This window comes from Juglans regia, chromosome 3, assembly GCF_001411555.2.
Source record: "Juglans regia cultivar Chandler chromosome 3, Walnut 2.0, whole genome shotgun sequence".
Lineage (NCBI taxonomy): Eukaryota > Viridiplantae > Streptophyta > Magnoliopsida > Fagales > Juglandaceae > Juglans > Juglans regia.
Genome location: NC_049903.1, coordinates 1,635,788 through 1,656,318, shown reverse-complemented (window position 1 = coordinate 1,656,318; position 20,531 = coordinate 1,635,788). Strand labels below are relative to the sequence as shown.

At 36.7% G+C, this 20,531-nt stretch overlaps 2 protein-coding genes across 9 annotated transcripts in view; both read left to right on the top strand.

Moving 5' to 3' along the window:
• The first annotated feature begins 667 nt into the window (after nt 1-667).
• On the top strand, nt 668-7,617 carry LOC108985304 (lipid droplet-associated hydrolase-like). 2 transcript variants are annotated; one of them, XM_035688446.1, is made up of 14 exons: nt 668-779; nt 875-979; nt 1,102-1,175; nt 1,261-1,332; nt 1,421-1,449; nt 1,753-1,803; nt 2,569-2,619; nt 3,402-3,461; nt 3,560-3,642; nt 4,003-4,150; nt 4,343-4,393; nt 5,439-5,543; nt 6,412-6,556; nt 7,205-7,617. In XM_035688446.1, exons 1-13 carry the CDS (start codon nt 682-684, stop codon nt 6,553-6,555), a joined length of 1,071 nt encoding a protein of 356 aa, XP_035544339.1. In that variant the 5' UTR covers nt 668-681; the 3' UTR covers nt 6,556; nt 7,205-7,617. The 2 variants fall into 2 exon arrangements, with proteins under 2 accessions (XP_035544339.1, XP_035544340.1); XM_035688447.1 differs by lacking the exon at nt 7,205-7,617 and having other exon boundaries at nt 748-783; nt 6,412-7,090.
• LOC109018906 (lipid droplet-associated hydrolase-like) overlaps nt 717-20,531 on the top strand; it is a 28,183-nt gene continuing 8,368 nt past the window's right edge. Inside the window, exons 1-12 of one of the 7 annotated variants that reach the window (XM_035688451.1) lie at nt 717-783; nt 15,575-15,770; nt 15,884-15,957; nt 16,046-16,117; nt 16,206-16,234; nt 16,538-16,588; nt 17,352-17,402; nt 18,193-18,252; nt 18,351-18,433; nt 18,793-18,940; nt 19,122-19,172; nt 20,228-20,332. In XM_035688451.1, coding sequence (XP_035544344.1) covers nt 15,700-15,770; nt 15,884-15,957; nt 16,046-16,117; nt 16,206-16,234; nt 16,538-16,588; nt 17,352-17,402; nt 18,193-18,252; nt 18,351-18,433; nt 18,793-18,940; nt 19,122-19,172; nt 20,228-20,332 — 795 coding nt within the window. In that variant the 5' untranslated portion in view covers nt 717-783; nt 15,575-15,699. Of the gene's footprint in view, nt 784-15,468; nt 15,771-15,883; nt 15,958-16,045; nt 16,118-16,205; nt 16,235-16,537; nt 16,589-17,351; nt 17,403-18,192; nt 18,253-18,350; nt 18,434-18,792; nt 18,941-19,121; nt 19,173-20,227; nt 20,333-20,531 lie in introns of those variants that run through there. The other 6 variants (XM_035688450.1, XM_019001098.2, XM_019001101.2 and 3 more) reach the window with 6 other exon arrangements.

Below are 20,531 nucleotides of genomic sequence, written 5' to 3'. Positions count from 1 at the left end.
CTTTCTGTTGGAAATTCCAACTTGGAATAGGTTGCAATATATATTTAATTATTGAACGAAGAGAATTTGTGAAAAGATTTTTAAAAAAATCTGTGTGACTCTCAAGTTAATCGAAATAAAATCGGAAAGCACTTGGGGGGCTGGTGGGATTCGAACCTGTGCATTGGTTGTGGAGAGACACGTCTCAACCACTGGGCTAGAGCGTCACTTATATTAGTACGTGAACCGTTATACTATTTAAATATAACTTTAAACAAGAGGTGCGACTTTGAAGCTATAAAATAGATCTGTACGAACGCGATAAGGACAGGTTTGGGACTAAAACAAAATACAAAATTTTCATCTCATCTCATCTCATCTCATCATTACACTTTTTTTAAATCTCTATATAAAATATAATAAATAATTCAACTTTTTTAAATCCTAATACACATTTTTCAAATCTCAAAACAATAATAATATTAAAATTTAATATTTTAAACTTCAAAACAAAATACAAAATTCTCATCTCAAACCCCCAAACCTACCCATTACACCTTCATCCCCGTTTCAGCCTTCGCAATAGAAAAGGAACTCTCCAAAATTACTATTTGTAGTGTTATAGTCTTTCTTATATCCTGGAGACGATTTGCTAGTAACTAATTAGCAAACTCTAATCGAGTGTGGGCAAATATTGTCTTCATGACAGTATTTTTATACGCCTCAAAGCCTACAAATTTCTCAGATTCTCTTTTCAATTCCTTATTTCCCAACACTTTCAAGATTCTCCCCTCAATGCAGTAGGTTGGCTGGCCGACCTATGCCTCTTTGACTTTGTCTGGCTCAATGCGACCGGACTTATACATAATTTGCATCGCACTATATTCTGCTGCAGGAGGAGCTATAGATCAAGGTGCACGAGAAAAGATATGGCTCGAGATGGGTTGGATTTTTCGGAAGCTAAAAGGCCTGCTGCTTTTCGATTGTGCAAAGTGTCCGGGTATATTGGGTTCCATATGTTGTTGCCTATGAATTTTTGTTATAATTAGCCGTTTCAAGTTTCAACGATGTATTACCTTCTTCTTTTTTTTTTTTCCTTTTGATTGTCATTTTCTCGGTTAGTTACATGACTGAGTTGCTGGAGATTCGCGCCGATGATCCTAAACTGCACGTTTTATTCATTCCGGGAAATCCAGGCGAGTTTTTTTTTTTTAAATTGTGTGCGCCTTTCTGGTTGTTGTTGATTTAATTTATAGGATCAGTGGTGTCTTTTCGATGTAGGTATTGTTGCATTTTATAAGGACTTTGTGGAATCATTGTACGAGTTTCTCGGAGGACATGCATCTGTAACAGGCAAGATAGTGTAGCTACTTGTTCATGGTAGACCATTGAGCTGTAATCTCTGAACTAATTGATTGCAAATCTATATGTTAATCCTCAGCAATCGGGCATGTTTCACACACCAAAAAGGTACTTGGACTTGTTATTTTTCGCATTATTCTTGTTTCTTTCGTAGCCTAGAAAAAGGAGGCTTATGCCGTGAAATCATATATAACGAACGTTTTATTTGGAGAGTGAAGGTTCACTAAGGCCCGAATATTCTGTAAGAGGTCTCCCCTAAGCCAGCTAGCAATGTGCGCTTTTGCTTTGTGTTTATTTGCAACGTGTCTCTGTAAAAGGATATTTGCCACCTGGTTTGTTTATATAATTTTTTTCTTCACTAATCTCTAGAATGAGCAGGATAATGATTTTGATTTTTTTTTTTTATTCTAGAACTGGGAGCGTGGAAGGTTATTCTCATTAGAAGAACAAATTTTACACAAGGTAACTTTTAGTCAATTTGTTTGAGCAAATTGTTGCCTGGTAAGAGTGGTCAGTTTTCTGTTAGGATGTTGGAATTTATAATCCAAGTAAATTTGTTACCACATGTCGAATCAGATTAATGTCATTGCTTTATGAAATCCTAGGATTCTCATTCGAAAAATTAATTTGGTAACAGAATTTGGATGAGTTCCATTTTATGGAATTTCTGCCGGAAACCGACTTTAAAGGCCTCGTTTGGTTACACATATGAGATGAGAAGAGAAGTCTATGAATAATAGTGAGATATTTTGTGAATAGTAATGAAATGATTTGAATTACGATGTTTTATGGAGTGTTGGTAAAGGAGAGAGATAAAAAGTTGAATAAAAATATTATAAAGTTAAAATATTGTTAGAATATAAATTTTTAATACAATTTTTGTTTTGAGATTTGAAAAAGTTTGAATTTTTTTTTGTGTTTGGTTTGGAAGTTTGGAAAAGTTGTAATGATTGGATGATTAGATGAAAAATTTGAAGATTTGAAATTGAAAAATGTTTGTGTTTGAATGGTGTTTGGATGTTGAGATGAGATGAGATGGGCTGAGACCATCTGTGAAACCAAACGGGGACTTGATCAAGTCGAATAGGACTGTTTTACCACCCATGTTAGTTACCTTATAGGACTCCAACTTGTTTCCAGATCCAACCTTTATTTCCATTAATTGTCGGGTAAGAACTTAGCTATTACAATTCCCTATAATTTGTTAACAGTCCCATGTTTTTGTAGGTGGATTTCATCAATCAGGAGCTAGAAAATCTTGAAGTTCCTATATTACTGGTAATTTCATATTTTAGTTATAATTTTTTTTTCCTGTATTTGAAGTATCATGCTGGCCTTTCGGAAGTGCCTGGTTGTGAAAGGGAATAAAAGTGAAATTGTCATTCGATGGCACATTTGAACCGTAAATCAAATTATGGATTTTTTCAACATACGAGTTATAGTTTTGAATGCCTATCACCAGTTCTGTATGACTAAACACTTCTTGGTCCCTTCAAACTAGAGAAAATTGTTACTTTAGTCCATCAGTTGTAAAATTTCTGCTCATGTGTCATTTTAGCCCTTAGGGTACAAGAGAAGAAAACAAATTTGGTAAGCACCACTTGGATGCTTATCTCTGAAGATGTTTCAGGAACCTGGAAGCTCGTTGAAAATTGTTTAGGCCCTAGACACTTTCTATCTGCATCCCTGTCATTTATGAACAGATAAGCATCTTGAGAATTGGTATTCTGCGAATCTGAAATTTGAAAGGCAATGGAGTTTAAGGTGGCTTCAAGAATATATTCCTCCTCACCCCTGATTTTATATTTTAATTTGCGGAAGCTATCTGTATTTTTTTAAAAAAAAAAAAAAAAGGGTTATCAACATCTAGTGTAGCTCAGTCCAAGCAGTGATCTCTTTTGTTGCTGTAACCAGTCAATTAGCTCCTTTGGCTGAGAGAAAAATGATTAGATCATTGGAATATTTACTGTGATCCCAACATGGCATCTAATATAGTGGACGCTTTTCTCTGGTTTCTGCCTTGAAATTCTTAGTTGCTTACGTCTAATTTCTCTGTGAAGGTTGGGCACTCTATTGGCTCATATATGGCTATTGATGTGTTTAGGAGGTCCTCAGAAAAGGTGATGATAAATTAAATTTGGTTCATTTTCAGTATCATCATGTTACTTCACGTTCTTAATTTAAAGAGTATTTATTGACATTTTCGCTGGGTTTATAGGTGACCTATTGCATTGGACTATATCCTTTTTTGGCAGTAAACCCGCAATCGAGGTGGCAGTCTATTGTTGGGAAGATTGTAGAGTAACATTCTCTCTTTGTTATGAGTAACATCATTCCCTTACTTTCACTTTATATTCTACGCACAAATATGCTAGGGGTTTCAACTCCAGTGGACTGGGTTTCCTGCTGGGTCTGCCCAGTGCAGCCAGAAGGTAATTGAATAAGGGACAATGGTATATGGAAGATGCATATCAATTGGGTCTTGGAACACCTGGGGTTTTGAGCTTTTTGTAATATAATGAGTTTGAATTTTGGCCTTCTAACTTGGTTATAAATGTACATAAATAATTTCTATTATACCTTTGACAATCTATCATTGTCAAAAAAAGAAATCTATCATTAAGCACTTGTTGGGACTAATGGTACTTTTTTTGGTTTCAGGTCACAAGTTTTAAGTGTTGCACTTAGTTGCATTGCGGCATCATTGGGATCCTTACCAAGCAGTGCTTATAGGTTGATTTTGACAAACTCTGTTGGGAGTTCGTGGTCAGCTGCTGCAGTTGAGGCTGCTTGCTCACACTTGGTGCAGGTGAAGTTTTATGTATGATTAATCTGTGAAGTAGCCTTCATAGTTTGCTAATGAAATTTCCAATAAGTATCAAAAAACATTTTGAGTGTTTATTCTCAATTAGCTGAGATTACAGCTCAGGTGAATTCAGTTTATTTATGCGAGTGTATGCGATTAGATTCTCTGACTTCCCCTTTATTCTCATATTTACAGTACCAAGTTGTACGGAACATACTCTTTTTGACTATGACAGAGTTCAGAAAGGTAAGAGATTTGCTTTTTTCAAGAAAATATTTGTTGTGAGAGTTTGTCTCCATTTATACTAAGAGGTCACAATTACAGCAATCAGTCATTCTTGTAGAAGGAATACATGTATGCTAATACTTAGTACCTTTTATGCTATTCTTCCCAAACCTGGCTGAGTGTTTTGAGCCACAATGAACTGTTCTTTGAATATAGTCATTATTTTTATTGTATTATATAAAGTCATACCAGCCGCTTAGTTGATTTATTAATGAGCAATAGGCTGCAGTTTTAAGTGCACAGGGTGTATGCAATAGCTTCCTACTGTGAAAGTTGTTAGTCATCCATTTTTCCCAAAAACTAGTAATACCTCAACATATTTTGTTTGCAGCAATCTTGACTTATATTTCAGGTTTATGCACTTTGATTTTTGATTTATTGGCACTGGGTGTCTGGGAACAACATCCCGACTAATCCTGGGTTGCACAGGCCCTCAGCAAGGAGTTTCCCACAAGTGCAACTCGGGTAATTCAAGGGGGAAATCCCCCAGTCTGATGGCCCCTAGAGATTGTTTGCAGCCTAGGGGATTTGAACCTTAAACCCGGGGGGAGCATAACCCCCTATCCCAAGGCCTTTACCACTTGAGCCAACCCCTAGGGGTTCACTTTGAAATTTGGCTCTGCCTGCCAAACCAGTATATGCATTGACATTTCTGCTTCTACATGTAGCATCAAGTAGTTAACTACCTCCTCTACTTGGTTTTGAATTACATATTAATTTTACTTGCCATGCATTCCTCTAGACCTTTGAATAGGAAATAGTGGCCTACTTTTTTTTGTTTTGGGGTGGGGGGCGGGTAGAGTTACCAGATGTCTCAGAGCACATGTACTGTAAGACTCAAAATGATTTCCTTGTTACTTTAATTGGTCACATCTGCATTGTTAAACACAAGTAATTAATGAAAATCGATAGATTGCCTCTTACTTCTAAATATCAGATTCCATTTCCCACGTGAGTACTAAATTATATTCACAATTTTGTGCTGACTAAATGTATTTTATGGTAGCTTGCAGAAACGCCAGATTGGAAGTTTATGAGAGAAAAGCGGGAGAAAATAGCATTTTTGTTTGGTGTTGACGATCACTGGGGTCCACTTCAAATGCATAAAGAGGTGTGTGATGAATTCAATATGTTATGTCTAAAAATGTTTGTTTATAGAAACCCAAACATGTGTTCTCCCATGCACAGTGTGCACTCTCTTAAACAAAATATCCCTCTGTAGCTTTTCAGAAACCCCGGCCCTTTTAAATGTTGCTTCCTCTTCCTTTCTTCCTCCTACCCATCCAGATTAATTCGGCAAATCCACGGACATTCTTCCATTAGTTTGAATTCATTTATTGATAATTGTTTTCGAGGCAATACTGACTCCTTGATTTTCGTAAGTGGCTTAGTCATCCCATGGTTTATTTATTCAGTACTCTTCATGACCCTAGAATAAAGAAAGAGAGGGTTTATGAGTGCCAGAGAAGGCATGTGGTTTAATTGAGGTTGCCTCAAGTTAGCACTCAATATTATGAGAATCCTGCTGTACTATTTACTTTTTAAACTTAAGGATAAAGCATTTACACTTCATAACACGTATTCATGAGCAGTTATTGACAATGATTTTCATCTGAGAATAGCACTGGTTATGTGTATCGGGTAAATGAGTGTGAGAGAAGGCATGTGGTTTAAATGAGGTTGCTCTCAAGTTAGCACTCAATATTATGAGAATCCTTAATAAAATAGGATGATTGATCAACGAGTAATAATCTATATGGTGGATATTTAACACGTGGAATGATGTCGATGAAAAATTCCACAACAATACTTATTGTGATGGTTTTAACTACTACAATGAGAAGTATGATCATTTTGAATCTACTTCATGATGTGTAGCTGCCCAGAGACATATTTGACATATTTTGTCTATTTTTTCCCTACATTTTGGCATTCTTCAATTTGACCGTCTGCATCTTACACATGTTTTGCACTCACAGATTTCCAAGCAGGTCCCAGGCATTTCTCTATCAATTGAAAGGGCCCATCCTCATACTTTCTCTTGCACTGAAGATGGTTCGTCATGTGTTGCAAAGCATGTTGCAAGATTGATCCAGAATCAAGTACTGCATTCAGGGCAGTAAGGTATCTTTGTTGCTGCCATTTTGTGATATAGTAGTCATGTTCAGTATATGGTTAGGATTGGTCAACGGATATTATTGATCATCCCATTATGTTTAAATAATAATTACATCTTGAAAAAATAAAAAATAAACTGATATAGTAGTTAGCAACTGCCTTATACTGAACATAGATAAGTCCCTTCAAATGCTGGTTATCTAAATGCTCCAGAAGCATGCTTTTCATAAAAGTAGCCATACCCCATGTGTTTTGTATAAGCAGGCAACATTCAGGGACAATCAATTTTCTTCCTTCCCCCTCTTTTTCTTTTAACGGTAACGGTGATGCCATAAAATGAGACTTGGACCTTTTCAACCCTCCCCAGCCCATCAGTATCTTTGCTAAGACACGGTAGAATTATTGATGGCAAAGTGAGGTTTACGATTCCATCTAAACTTTAGGTTGGTTTTCTAAGGCATGTGGTTTCATTCCAGTTCCAATTTTACGAGTTCTATGAATGTTGTATCAATTATGGAGATCGGTACTATTAAGTGTCAAATGTCAAATACTTCAAAAGTAGTAAAAATTTAATGAATGGAAATGTCTAGATGCTAGAACCTGGGGTGTTCTTTTTAGCCTATAAAAGCACAACATTTTGATTTGATGTTGCAGATCGAGACAGTGGCAAACACATGAGAAAGGCGGGGGAAACAAAATGCAAACTGAAAAATGAGACAGGTCATTCATCCACAATATAACAATGAGAGCAAGAAACCCCATGGCTTCAGTAGAACCACCTTATAATTAAAAGATGCTTACTTTTTTTGTGACATTAATTAGCTACTTTAATGGAAGGCTGGATTCCAACACAGTATCCTTGCAACCTTTGGACCCAGCAAAGCTTTCAGTTCAAGCTCATATGGGGGGGTCCTTTGGTCCAATTCCATGGATACAAGTACGGGGGACGGGGCTGGATGTTCTAATTAATTGAACAGTTAGATGAAAGCAAAGCATTACCTATTTTATTTTGACTGGAATCAATTTACGGTTTCGAATCATTCTCGCGTCCTCGCGACGAGCATTTGAGAAACTTGTTACACGTTTTCTTTCTTAAAAGGCTACGCAACAGTGACTTTTTGTCCATCCTTAAATTCCCTTTTTAGGCTAGATGAGATGGGATGGGATGGGATATGGTATCTGGCATTAGCGCGCAGCATCCAAGCCCATGCTAAACTACAAACTGGTCTCCGTTTCTTATTAGGCCCATTAATTTGCACCAACAATCGGCTTTGTAGAGTTTTGTAACGTGGACATGAAATCATTATTCTCCGACGGTCCGACCATGAGAGAGAGAGAGAGAGAGAGAGAGAGGGAGGGAGGGACAAAGATGTAATGTTGTATAGAGGGATCAGGAACTTAGCTTTGCTTCAATCAAAAAGGAAATTTATTGTAATCTGTCTTCATAACATATTGCATGTTTTATGACTTGTGATACAAATCGGCCCTCTAAGATCTAACTGTCCCCCTACATACAATTTCTGCCCCCGGCCTCTTCCCCTTTCATCCTTCCTAATGGGTATAGCTAGGTTCTTCTGGGCGTATTTTCAATAATTATATATGCTTTCTGCTTCTGGGAATCGACATTTGACTTCCTCTTATAAGTCAAATTTGTTAACAAGCTACGGGCATGATAGCAACAATAGAGATGGAAACATCCAAGATAACAAGTAAAGACTACTCCAACCCCACCCTCCCTAGCTAGCTTCCAGCTCCCATTTAGCCAAATAGGAAGAAAAATTTAAGGTTGTCCGGTCTTATATATATAATAAATTAATCATATGATCTAAGTCGGCATGAGTCTCAATTAATTAATGAATAAATATATGTACGTACGTACATGATTTGTGGAGGAAAAACAAGTATTATATGCATGCATCAGTAAAAAAAAAAAGCAAGCAGGCAATTAAGGGAGGACTGAGGAGTGCATGCATGCCCCATTTAATTAGTCCCAAAAACAAAGAGGGAATCATGGATTAGTTCCTCTTCGGAATAGATAGGCTGGTCTTAGGGGATAAACAACCTCCAATCACAGCAAGATATGTAGGCTATTTCATAAAAAGTAAAATACACATTTTTTCCATCTGATTACACTCCTTGCCTTCCACTTTCCCTCTAATTTCACTTTTCACTCGTCGTGCACCTTTGTCTCTAAGACCCGTGCAGTGAACTTCTCCTCCAACGCCGTTCGTTCCAGAGTTGTCGCTGCCAAGTGCTGCTAAGCTTAAAATTCATCACCCAAGTACTGCCATAATCAAAACAAGCTCAAAATAATTTTGGAACTGATCGGGTTGAAGTTAATGGCAAAAAAATCCCAAAAATCATAGATCTGATGAGAAAATCATACCTACAAAATATGGGGGTCACGAAATCAGTTCGTCGATGGGGCTCCTTAAATCAATCCATCGCGGCTCGGCCTTCACTGGGTAAGCTCAGGGTGGAAGACGAAGGGGGACAGAACGAAGGGTGGAAGACTAAAGAAACCAAAGGAATGCGAGTGGGTCTGTTGTGAAGGAAATCGCTACGTAGATGAGACTGAGGGGTGGAAGACGAATGGTTCTGCTGTGAAGGAAATGGCTCTGGTCAATTTCGAAGAAGAAGAGGATTTTGCTTTTTGAGCTTTTGATATTATGTTGGGTGGGTGTAGGATAGGCAAATTGGATGCCTTACGTGTAGGGTTTTATTGGGGGTTGTTATGTAGGGGTGAACAGACCGACCGGTTCAAAGGTATTCCCATCATGGATGGGCGTATTTGTCTATATATATATATATAGATCTATCTCCATTATATAAGTACCTATCTAACTACTACAATATTTTTTCTTGTTCTCCCATTAAAATTTCTTGTTTCCGTTAACTTTTGCCCTGCCTTGCACATCTTCCGACCTCTTCTTCATCGCCAAATACTTATGGGAAAACCAACTATAAATCAGTTGGTGTAGAGTCGTATTCGGCATAACCGAAACCTCCCAAGCTTTTTCACCTTCACGCCTGGACTGCCTGTTGTAATTGAAGCCACAATATACCTCCATCTATCCAGCTCTTTGATTGTTCAGAGAACCACACATATGGTATATATACCCAAAACCCAGTTGACCCAACAAAAGGGACTTTAGGGCTATTAAGAACCAATGGTTGTTTTAGACGACCTTCATTGGTCTCAAAATCATTATTTTAAATATCGTACCGTACTGGTCGATATTTTGGCATGTACTGGCCTATATTTCAGCCCGTACCGACCGATATTTTGGCCTTTAATTTTTTTTTTTTAACTACAACCTCATTTTTTTTTACCCCCAATTAAGACTAAGTTATTTATAATTTATATTTATGTATTTATATATAATTTATTCATATATAGATTATTATTTTGGAATATAATTTATTCATATATTGACTATCCTGAAACGGTATACAAAACGGTACCGATACTGAAATATTTCGTTCCAGTGCCTTGACCGATACGTCGTTTGGTATGATATTCAAAACTTTGCTCAAAATAAAAAACAAACTGGTGAAGATCCTTCAAATCCAACGTAGTGTCACTTCTCTAAAAAATCCTAAAATTCGAAGTCTCAAGCTTATGGACTTCATAAATAACAAACAGAGCACATCTCATCCACTCATTATTGTTCGAAGAAATTGGATATTGCATCGAAGTTGTTACAGAGGAACTGATGCTCTGCTTGTCGAACCACTTTGGGATTTCAGCCGCCCACGAAGGGCCACATGTTACATAGGAATAACATGTGGTGGGTTTTGCGGGGGAACCAGAGAGAGAGAGAGAGAGACCTGTCGAGAGATGGAAGAGGACGAGGTGGGGTGGAGGTGCCGAGGCAAGGTGCAGCGATAACGGCGCAAGGTGGTAGGGCGTGCAGGGTTCTCTACAGCAGGAAGAAGAAAGGGGAGAGAGAGGTTGGGGGGTGCGGCGCAGGAGGTGGGAGATGAAATAAGATAGGGTTTTCATCATTTGGCTAAAACGACAGTGTTTAAGAGGGGCTGGGCTCACTTGCGATGGGCCGGGCTTGTTCTCCACCCCTCTTTTGCCCAAAATAGATCACAACACAAAAAAACCTATCCTAACCCACTATACAAAAGGCCCAAATCTAAAAAGCGATTAATAAAAATAAAATAAAATAAACAATAAAAATATTAATAAATAAATTAAAACACACTAATTTTTGAGTCTCACATTTTGCATCGTTCGGCAAATTGTCTCCAAATTTAATTTACCTCTTGAGTCCAATAAATATCATTTGTGTGTGATTCATGTGAACAAGTAAAAAGTGATTGTTCTTTTATTTTATTCCTTTCTACTTGCTATATTTATTCTGCCGCTCTATTGGTGTTAGCTGGCTCCTTCTGTGTATTACGTGCCAAATGGGTTTTTTAGTATGATGTTAGGTCGACCATTAACCAACTAAGACGTACCCATGATACCAAAATCTCTCTCTCTCTCTCTTTCTCGCACATGATATATTCCTTGGTAATGTGACGTTGATATAACCTGGTGTGAACACGTTGCCACTTAATTAGGTGCATGCTTCTGTTTATTGGCATCTTCGAGGACAAACACAAAGCAATTAGACCGATGACATAAGAGTCGGAGATTCCAATTTGCTGCATAATATCAAGTTTTGGTACCTTTAGTTGGGGGTTGGTTTAACACTATAGCTTGGGTTTATCCACTAAAATCTTAGTTGTTTTCACATATGAAATAAAATAAATTGAGATAAAAGTTAAAAAATTTAATAAAATATTATTAAAATATAATTTTATAAAAATAAATGAAACCTTAATCCCATTGTATGATTTGCGCGCGATGCAGACGATATTACTTGGGTTATATCATATATGTATGTATATATAATTTATACGCTCAATAATGTTATAGTCAAACCTCTACTTCGAGAAATTTCATCGAACGTTCGGTGGAGAATTTTTAACATTTTGTAAGAAACTTGAACCCACCATATTGACTAGTGTAGCTGTTGTTTGAGTTCTCAATTAACTCATTCCTAGGAAAATCTCTGGAAGCTAATCTCGATAAATGCCTGTCAAAAATACTTGGATCACGAATCAGCATGATAATCGAAGCTGAGAAATTTCTCTCTCTAGAAATTGAGTTGTCAAAGACCGGAACACGTTCCATGCACCCACCCTCATCTACCTATTAGGACAACCTTTGACCAATCGATGCCGAACTAATATTACGCACATAAACGATAATGTTTGTTTGGAATCAAGTACATGCTCGCCGGCAATATACATATTAGTCATTAAATGGAAAACTCCTATTACGCAATAAATTTTGGTCCCCTAGCTAGTTATTATATGGCACACTTCAATTCATTTTAGAGAGTTATTAAGTCTAAAACAATTTTTTTTTTTTTAATAAAAAAGCAAGTCTTAGTTCAACAAAAAATTAATTAAAAAATTAAACTCAAAAGTAAAATGACTAATACATCACAGTTTTTGTCATTTTTGTAGAATTATTGTATAGACGAAGTAATTCTCTTAATTTTATTAATTTATTTTTGTTAATTCACAATAAATTTTTGCCATGGAGTGTATTTTTCCAAGTTATTAGTGTGAAGTATGAAGAGTATTGATATTTATTTATTTATTTTTATAATGGTAGTGAATCTCATAGTTTGTCTCGAGCTTAATAAAATAACGAAAAAATGGGGAAAAAAATATGGAGACATTGGAAAGGAAAAAATGTTTGACCTAATGGTCCCAGTCACTTGCAATAAAGCAAGCCCGTTCGTTGAAGTGGCCCTTAGTTTGCCCGTTTACTGACTAATTTTAGAGGTATCAAATCGTGTTAACGGATTATGTTTGTATCGTGTCAATACATGTATATTATATTATATGGGTCAGTCTTAACCTGATTCGTTAAATTTATCATGTTAAAATCTCAGATTCTAACACGACCCATTAACATAACGGATCGTGTTGTGTCAATCTGTTTTGACCTATTTATGTAAATGGGTTGAATAGACCTGAAATTAACCCGTTTGACCTAGTTAAGTTTAACATAATTTTATATAAATATTAAAATCACAATATCTATAAAAAAATATAAAACTAACTACAAGTTCAAAATTACAATCTAAACAATAAAAATATCGAAATTAAAATCATAATAATTTTATTTTTAGGTATAAGGGTATAATTGTAATTTTAACTTTCTTAATGAGTCATAACGGGTTATAACGTGTCAAAACGGGTTGACCCATTAAGGCGTTAAGGCTAAATCCTAACTCGCTTTTATCATGTCGTATTCGTATTGGATTAACAGGTCGTGTCACATATTTCCACCCCTAACTAATTTCAGAGGCTTTTGGAGATGCCATTTGCCAATGATATGCTATTGCTCAATGTCATTAAAAAAAGTTATTCTATATACCACCGGCACGAGTAATCGTTAGGAACCGACTGACGTGGCATTATGTCAAGTCAGCTGATATATTATTAAAAAGAAACAAAACAAAAAAAGAGACAAAAACAACACGGAGAGAAAATACAAAACACAATAGGAAGGAAATCGAAAATCAATTTGAGAGAGTGCCAAATCTGTCATGGTCGTCGTCGTGGGTCTACGCTGGTGGTCTTCATAGGGTACTTGAATTTGTGTCGTGTTCGTCGTCATGGGTAGCCGAATCTGCTGAAGGTGGTCGCCATGGGTAGCCTGCATTGCATCGGTGGTCGTTGTCGTGGGTAGTCGGTTGTAACCATAATTTTTTGCCAAACAAAAATGCCACCCATAACACAAAGGCCACCCACCGAAACACAGAGAGAGAGAGAAAGAGAGAGAGAGGCTATCATCTCATGGACTTTGCTTCTCAGATCTCCAACAAACCCTACCCTCACCACACCCATAAACCATGAACAATATACTATGTCCATATTCATTTACTATAATTTTTTTTCTAGAATCGAATTTCATTTTTTGCTTCTTCCTTGGACTGATAGAGGTTTGATTTCTTGTTTATCGAATATTGCGATTTATCAGATACTATGATTTCCACGCACCATTTTTATTTTTTGTCCACATGGGATGCGGTTAAGCCGCAGTTGTAACCAGAATTTTTGTTAAAAAAAAAAACAAACAAACAAACATAATACCCTTCTTTTATTTTCTTTTTTAATCGCTCCATTGTGAGACCATCTTCTCGGATCACTTATTCATTTCTTATTTCTTAATAGGAAGGAATATAGTCTATAAAATAAGTGTCATCAACAGTAGACTATAATATTTCTTTCGCACAATATAATAGAAATTTGTACGATTTCTATAATATTGTGTGAACAATTTGTATAATTTATATAATATTGTAGACTATAATATTTCTTTTACCATAATTTGTGGGTAAAAAAGTGAACTCCATTGTAAAAGAATTTAAAATTTTATTTTTTATGGTGTGGTCGACATTTTTATAAAAGATTTACACAAAATTTGTACAATTTGTACATCTAATACTTATATTTATCATTAATCATAAATAAAAATAATATATATATTTTTATATATAAAACACATGCGTGTATGTATGCGAGAAAACTACACTATAAGAGTTTGCAGAACGTGCAATGAATTATCGGTTTCTTTGGGCTTTCCGGTTGGCGAAGGACAATGAAAAGATGCACAATAATTTTTATTTTTTGTTTTCTCACATTTGATTTGCCTAATTCTTTGGGAGGATCGCCGTTCGAGTCTTTCCGGCCACCACTTCTCTACACGCGCCCCACAGGTATGACGCCCAGCCGCCGATCTTCAAGACCTCCAAACTCGGCGTCCATCGGAGTGGCGCGTAGCCCGCACGCGCATGATGAAATTCCAGACAGCGTTGGCGCGTGGCCTTCAAGCGCCACCGAGGAACCCTCTCCCGACACCACGCTCGGTTGCTGTGGAACCTCTGACTCTGGGTCTTCCAAGTCTGACCGTCGGCTTTCCTCCCAGCGTGAACAGTTCTGCACGAAACAATGCCGACCATTTTGTACTGTTCATCCGTTTTATATTTTTTGTACTGTTTTTTTTTTTTTTGTCTCATTTTTTTTTTGTTGTTGCCCATTTTAGTGTTTTTGTAGTTGTCTTGTTTCTGATGTTGGTGTTGCTTTTGTTGACTCGAGTGAGGTTTTAGTCTTTAGATCGGACGTAATCCGGGGCAACGCTTTCGAGAGTGTTGGACAATGCTACGGCCGGGCTGTTGTGATCTGTATGTACGCTAGGTGCTCGTTCCACCAGAGCTCGAAATGACGTTGCTTACAGTGGGCGTGACGTCTGGGGTCTCACCAGAGCTTGTGGTCTTGTAGTTGTTAAATGTGGTTATTTGTAGTTGTTTGTTAGTTTAGTTCTAATAAAATAGGAATAGGCTTTGGATTTGATGTCTATAGCAGTGTCCCGTACTTTTTTTTCCTGGAAGGATAGAGAGGACCTTTAAGCTCTATTTTTACAGAGCGCTTTCTCTGTTACGAGAGAGTTTGATTAGATGTTAAGACAATGTCCGCCGCAAATGTATTTGTGTGTGAGGAAGCCCCAGAGCTGTTGCGTTAGTTGGCTTATAACTGGATTTTCTATGTATTGAAACTTCTTGTATTGATAAGTCACATTTGTAACTTCGGTTTATTAATAAAATGAGTATGCTTCATTCAAAAAAAAAAAGTCTTTTTTTAAAATATAAAATTTATAATTTAAAAAAGAATTTTTACATGGAAATTCTAAATTCAAAGAGAGTACATTAACCTTGCGTACCTTATAATTAAGACTGGAATATCATTTGTTTTGAAAAATAGGTGGTTCTTTCTTATTTCAAGGGAAATAAAGAAAAAAATCAGAAAAGAAAAAGAAATTATAAAACGAAGAACTGGAAGAGTTGAGAAAATGCTTCTTCGGCCCACAGCGCGACCCCTCTGTCGCTCCTCACTCTACCTCCAACCCAGGTAGCTGGTCCTTTCAAGATTCTCCCCTCAATGCGGTAGGTTGGCTGGCCGACCTATGCCTCTTTGACTTTGTCTGGCTCAATGCGACCGGACTTATATATAATTTGCATCGCACTATATTCTGCTGCAGGAGGAGCTATAGATCAAGGTGCACGATAAAAGATATGGCTCGAGATGGATTGGATTTTTCGGAAGCTAAAAGGCCTGCTGCTTTTCGATTGTGCAAAGTGTCCGGGTATATTGGTTCCATATGTTGTTGCCTATGAATATTTGTTATAATTAGCCGTTTCAAGTTTCAACGATGTATTACGTTTTTTTCCTTCTTTTGATCGTCATTTTCTCTGTTAGTTACATGACTGAGTTGCTGGAGATTCGCGCCGATGATCCTAAACTGCACGTTCTATTCATTCCGGGAAATCCAGGCGAGTTTTTTTTTTTTTTTTAATTGTGTGCGTCTTTCTGGTTGTTGTTGATTTAATTTATAGGATCAGTGGTGTCTTTTCGATGTAGGTATTGTTGCATTTTATAAGGACTTTGTGGAATCATTGTACGAGTTTCTCGGAGGACATGCATCTGTAACAGGCAAGATAGTTTTGCTACTTGTTCATGGTAGACCATTGAGCTGTAATCTCTGAACTAATTGATTGCAAATCTTTATGTTAATCCTCAGCAATCGGGCATGTTTCACACACCAAAAAGGTACTTGGACTTGTTATTTTTCGCATTATTCTTGTTTCTTTCGTAGCCTAGAAAAAGGAGGCTTATGCCGTGAAATCATATATAACGAACGTTTTATTTGGAGAGTGAAGGTTCACTAATGCCCGAATATTCTGTAAAAGGTCTCCCCTAAGCCAGCTGGCAATGTGCGCTTTTGCTTTGTGTTTATTTGCAACGTGTCTCTGTAAAAGGATATTTGCAACCTGGTTTGTTTATATAATTTTTTTTTCACTAATTTCTACAATGAGGATGATAATGATTTTCATTTTTCATTTATAATTCTAGAACTGCGAGCGTGGAAGGTTATTCTCATTAGAAGAACAAATTTTACACAAGGTAACTTTTGGTCAATTTGTTTGTGCAAATTGTTGCCTGGTAAGAGTGGCCAGTTTTCTGTTAGGATGTTGAAAACCAAGTAAATTTTGTACCACATGTCGAATCAGATTGATGTCATTGCTTTATGAAATCCTAGGATTCTCATTCGAAAAATTAATTTGGTAACAGAATTGGACGAGTTCCATTTTATGGAATTTCTGCTGGAAATTGACTTTAAAGGCCTTGTTTGGTTATACAGATGATGAGATGAGATGAAAAATCTATGAATAATAGTGAGATAGTTTGTGAATAGTAGTGAAATGGTTTGAATTACAATATTTTATAGGGTGTTGGGAAATGAGAGAGAAAAAGTTGAATAAAAATATTATAAAGTTAAATTATTGTTAGAATATAAATTTTTAATATAATTTTTGTTTTGAGATTTGAAAATGTTGAATTGTTTTTTGTGTTTTGTTTAGAAGTTTGGGAAAGTTATAATGATTAGGTAATGATTAGATGAAAAAGTTAAAAATTTGAAATTGAAAAGTATTTGTGTTTGAATGATATTTGGATGTTGAGATGAGATGAGATGAGATGGTCTCAACCATCTGGGAAACCAAATGGGGCCTTGATCGAGTCGAATAGGACTGTTTTACACCGAGGTTCTTTACCTTATAGGACTCCAACTTGTTTCTAGATCCAACCTTTATTTCCATTAATTGTCTGGTAAGAACTTAGCTATTACAATTCCCTATAATTTGTTAACAGTCCCATGTTTTTGCAGGTGGATTTCATCATTCAGGAGCTAGAAAATCTTGAAGTTCCTATATTACTGGTAATTTCATATTATAGTTATAATTTTTTTTTCCTGTACTTGGACTATCATGCTGGCCTTTCGGAAGTGCCTTGTTGTGAAAGGGAATAAAAGTGAAATTGTCATTCGATGGCGCATTTGAACCATAAATCAAAGTATGGTTTTTTTCAACATACGAGTTATAGTTTTGAATGCCTATCACCAGTTCTGTATGACTAAACACTTCTTGGTGCCTTCAAACTAGAGAAAATTGTTACTTTAGTCCATCAGTTATAAAATTTCCACTCACGTGTCATTTTTAGGAAGCTGTAAAGCCCTTAGGGTAAAAGAGAAGAAAAAGAAATTGGTAAGCACCACTTGGATGCGTATCTCTGAAGATGTTTTAGGAACCTGTAAGCTCGTTGAAAATTGTCTAGGCCCTAGACACTTTCTATCTACATGCCTGTCATTTACGAACAGATAAGCATCTTGAGAATTGGTATTCTCCTAATCTGAAATTTGAAGGGCAATGGAGTTTAAGGTGGTTTCAAGAATATATTCCTCCTAACCCCTGATTTTATATTTTAATTTGCGGAAGCTATCAGTGTTTTTTTTTTTTAAAAAAGGGTTATCAACATCTAGTGTAGCTCAGTTCAAGCAGTGATCTCTTTTGTTGCTGTAACCAGTCAATTAGCTCCTTTGGCTGAGAGAAAAAAGATTAGATCATTGGGATATTTACTGTGATCCCAACATGGCATCTAATATAGTGGATGCTGCTCTCCGATTTCTGCCTTGAAATTCTTAGTTGCTTACGTCTAATTTCTCTGTGAAGGTTGGACACTCGATTGGCTCATATATGGCTAATGATGTGTTTAGGAGGTCCTCAGAAAAGGTGATGATAAATTAAATTTGGTTCATTTTCAGTATCATCATGTTACTTCACGTTCTTAATTTAAAGAGTATTTGTTGACATTTTTGCTGGGTTTATAGGTGACCTATTGCATTGGACTATATCCATTTTTGGCAGTAAACTCGCAATCGTGGTGGCAGTCTATTATTGGGAAGATTGTAGAGTAACATTCTTTCTTCGTTAAGAGTAACATCATTCCCTTCCTTTCACTTTATCTTCTACGCACAAATATGCTAGGGGTTTCAACTCCATTGGACTGGGTTGCCTGCTGGGCCAGCCCAGTGCAACCAGAAAGTAATTGAATAAGGGACAATGGGATATGGGAGATGCATATCAATTGGGTCTTGGAACACTGGGGTATTGAGCTTTTTGTAATATAATGAGTTTGAATCTTGACCTTCTAACTTGGTTATAAATGTACATAAATAGTTTCTATTAAACCTTTGACAATCTATCATTGTCAAAAAAAGAAATCTATCATTAAGCACTTGTTGGGACTAATGGTACTTTTTTTGGTTTCAGGTCACAAGTTTTAAGTGTTGCACTTAGTTGCATTGCGGCATCATTGGGATCCTTACCAAGCAGTGCTTATAGGTTGATTTTGACAAACTCTGTTGGGAGTTCGTGGTCAGCTGCTGCAGTTGAGGCTACTTGCTCACACTTGGTGCAGGTGAAGTTTTATCTATGATTAATTCGCCTTCATAGTTTGCTAATGAAATTTCCAATAAGTATCAAAAAACAATTTGTGTTTATTCCCAATTAGCTGAGATTAAGCTCAGATGAATTCAGTTTATTTATGCGAGTGTATGCGATTAGATTCTCTGACTTTCCCTTTATTCTCATATTTCCAGTACCAAGTTGTCCGGAACATACTCTTTTTGGCTATGACAGAGTTCAGAAAGGTAAAAGATTTGCTTTTTTCAAGAAAATATATGTTGTGAGAGTTTGTCACCATTTATACTAAGAGGTCACAATTACAGCAATCAGTCATTCTTGTACAAGGAATACATGTCTGCTAATACTTAGTACCTTCTATGCTATTCTTCCCAAGCCTGGCTGAGTGTTTTGAGCCACAATGAACTGTTCTTTGAAAATAGTCATTGTTTTTATTGTATTATATAAAGTCATACCAGCCGCTTAGTTGATTTATTAATGAGCAATATGCTGCAGTTTTAAGTGCACATGGTGTATGCAAGAGCTTCCTACTGTGAAAGTTGTTCTTCCATTTGTTGAATCATCCATTTTTCCCAAAACTAGTAATACCTCCACATATTTTGTTTGCAGCAATCTTGACTTATATTTCAGGTTTATGCACTTTGATTTTTGATTTATTGGCACCGGGTGTTTGGGAACAGCGTCCCGACTAATCCTGGGGTGCACAGGCCCTTAGCAAGAAGTTTCCCGCAAGTGCAACTTGGGTAATTCAAGGGGGAAATCCCCTAGTCTGATGGCCCATAGAGATTGTTTGCAGCCTAGGGGATTTGAACCTTAGACCTAGGGGGAGCATACCCCCTATCCCAAGGCCTTGACCACTTGAGCCAACTCCTAGGGGTTCACTTTGAAATTTGGCTCTGCCTGCCAAACCAGTATACGCATTGAGATTTCTACTTCTACATGTAGCATCAAGTAGTTAACTACCTCATGTACTTGGTTTTGAATTACATATACATTTTACTGGCCATGCATTCCTCTAGACCTTTGAATAAAAAATAGGGGCCTACCTTTTTTGTTTTGGGGTGGGGGGCAGGTAGAGTTACCAGATGTCTCTGAGCACATGTACTGTAAGACTCAAAATGATTTCATTGTTACTTTAGTTGGTCGAATCTGCATTGTTAAACATAAGTAATGAATGAAGATGCATAGATTGCCTCTTACTTCTAAATATCAGATTGCATTTCCCACGTGAGTACTAAATTATATTCACAATTTTGTGCTGACTAAATGTATTTTATGATAGCTTGCTGAAACACCAGATTGGAAGTTTATGAGAGAAAAGCGGGAGAAAATAGCATTTTTGTTTGGTGTTGACGATCACTGGGGTCCACTTCAAATGCATAAAGAGGTGTGTGATGAATTCTATATGTTATGTCTAAAAATGTGTGTTTATAGAAACCCAAACATGCGTTCTCCCATGCACAGTGTGCACTCTCTTAAACAAAATATCCATCTGTAGCTTTTCAGAAACCCCGGCCCTTTTAAATGTTGCTTCCTCTTCCTTTCTTCCTCCTACCCATCCAGACTAATTCGGCAAATCCACGGAC

Bases quoted from the DNA above. Each gene is read 5' to 3' on its own strand.
- LOC108985304 (XM_035688446.1), top strand. From the start codon at position 682: ATGACAGTATTTTTATACGCCTCAAAGCCTACAAATTTCTCAGATTCT. The intron at 1,450-1,752 runs GTACTTGGACTT...TTTTTATTCTAG, and splicing joins ATGTTTCACACACCAAAAAG to AACTGGGAGCGTGGAAGGTT. The intron at 3,462-3,559 runs GTGATGATAAAT...CTGGGTTTATAG, and splicing joins TTAGGAGGTCCTCAGAAAAG to GTGACCTATTGCATTGGACT.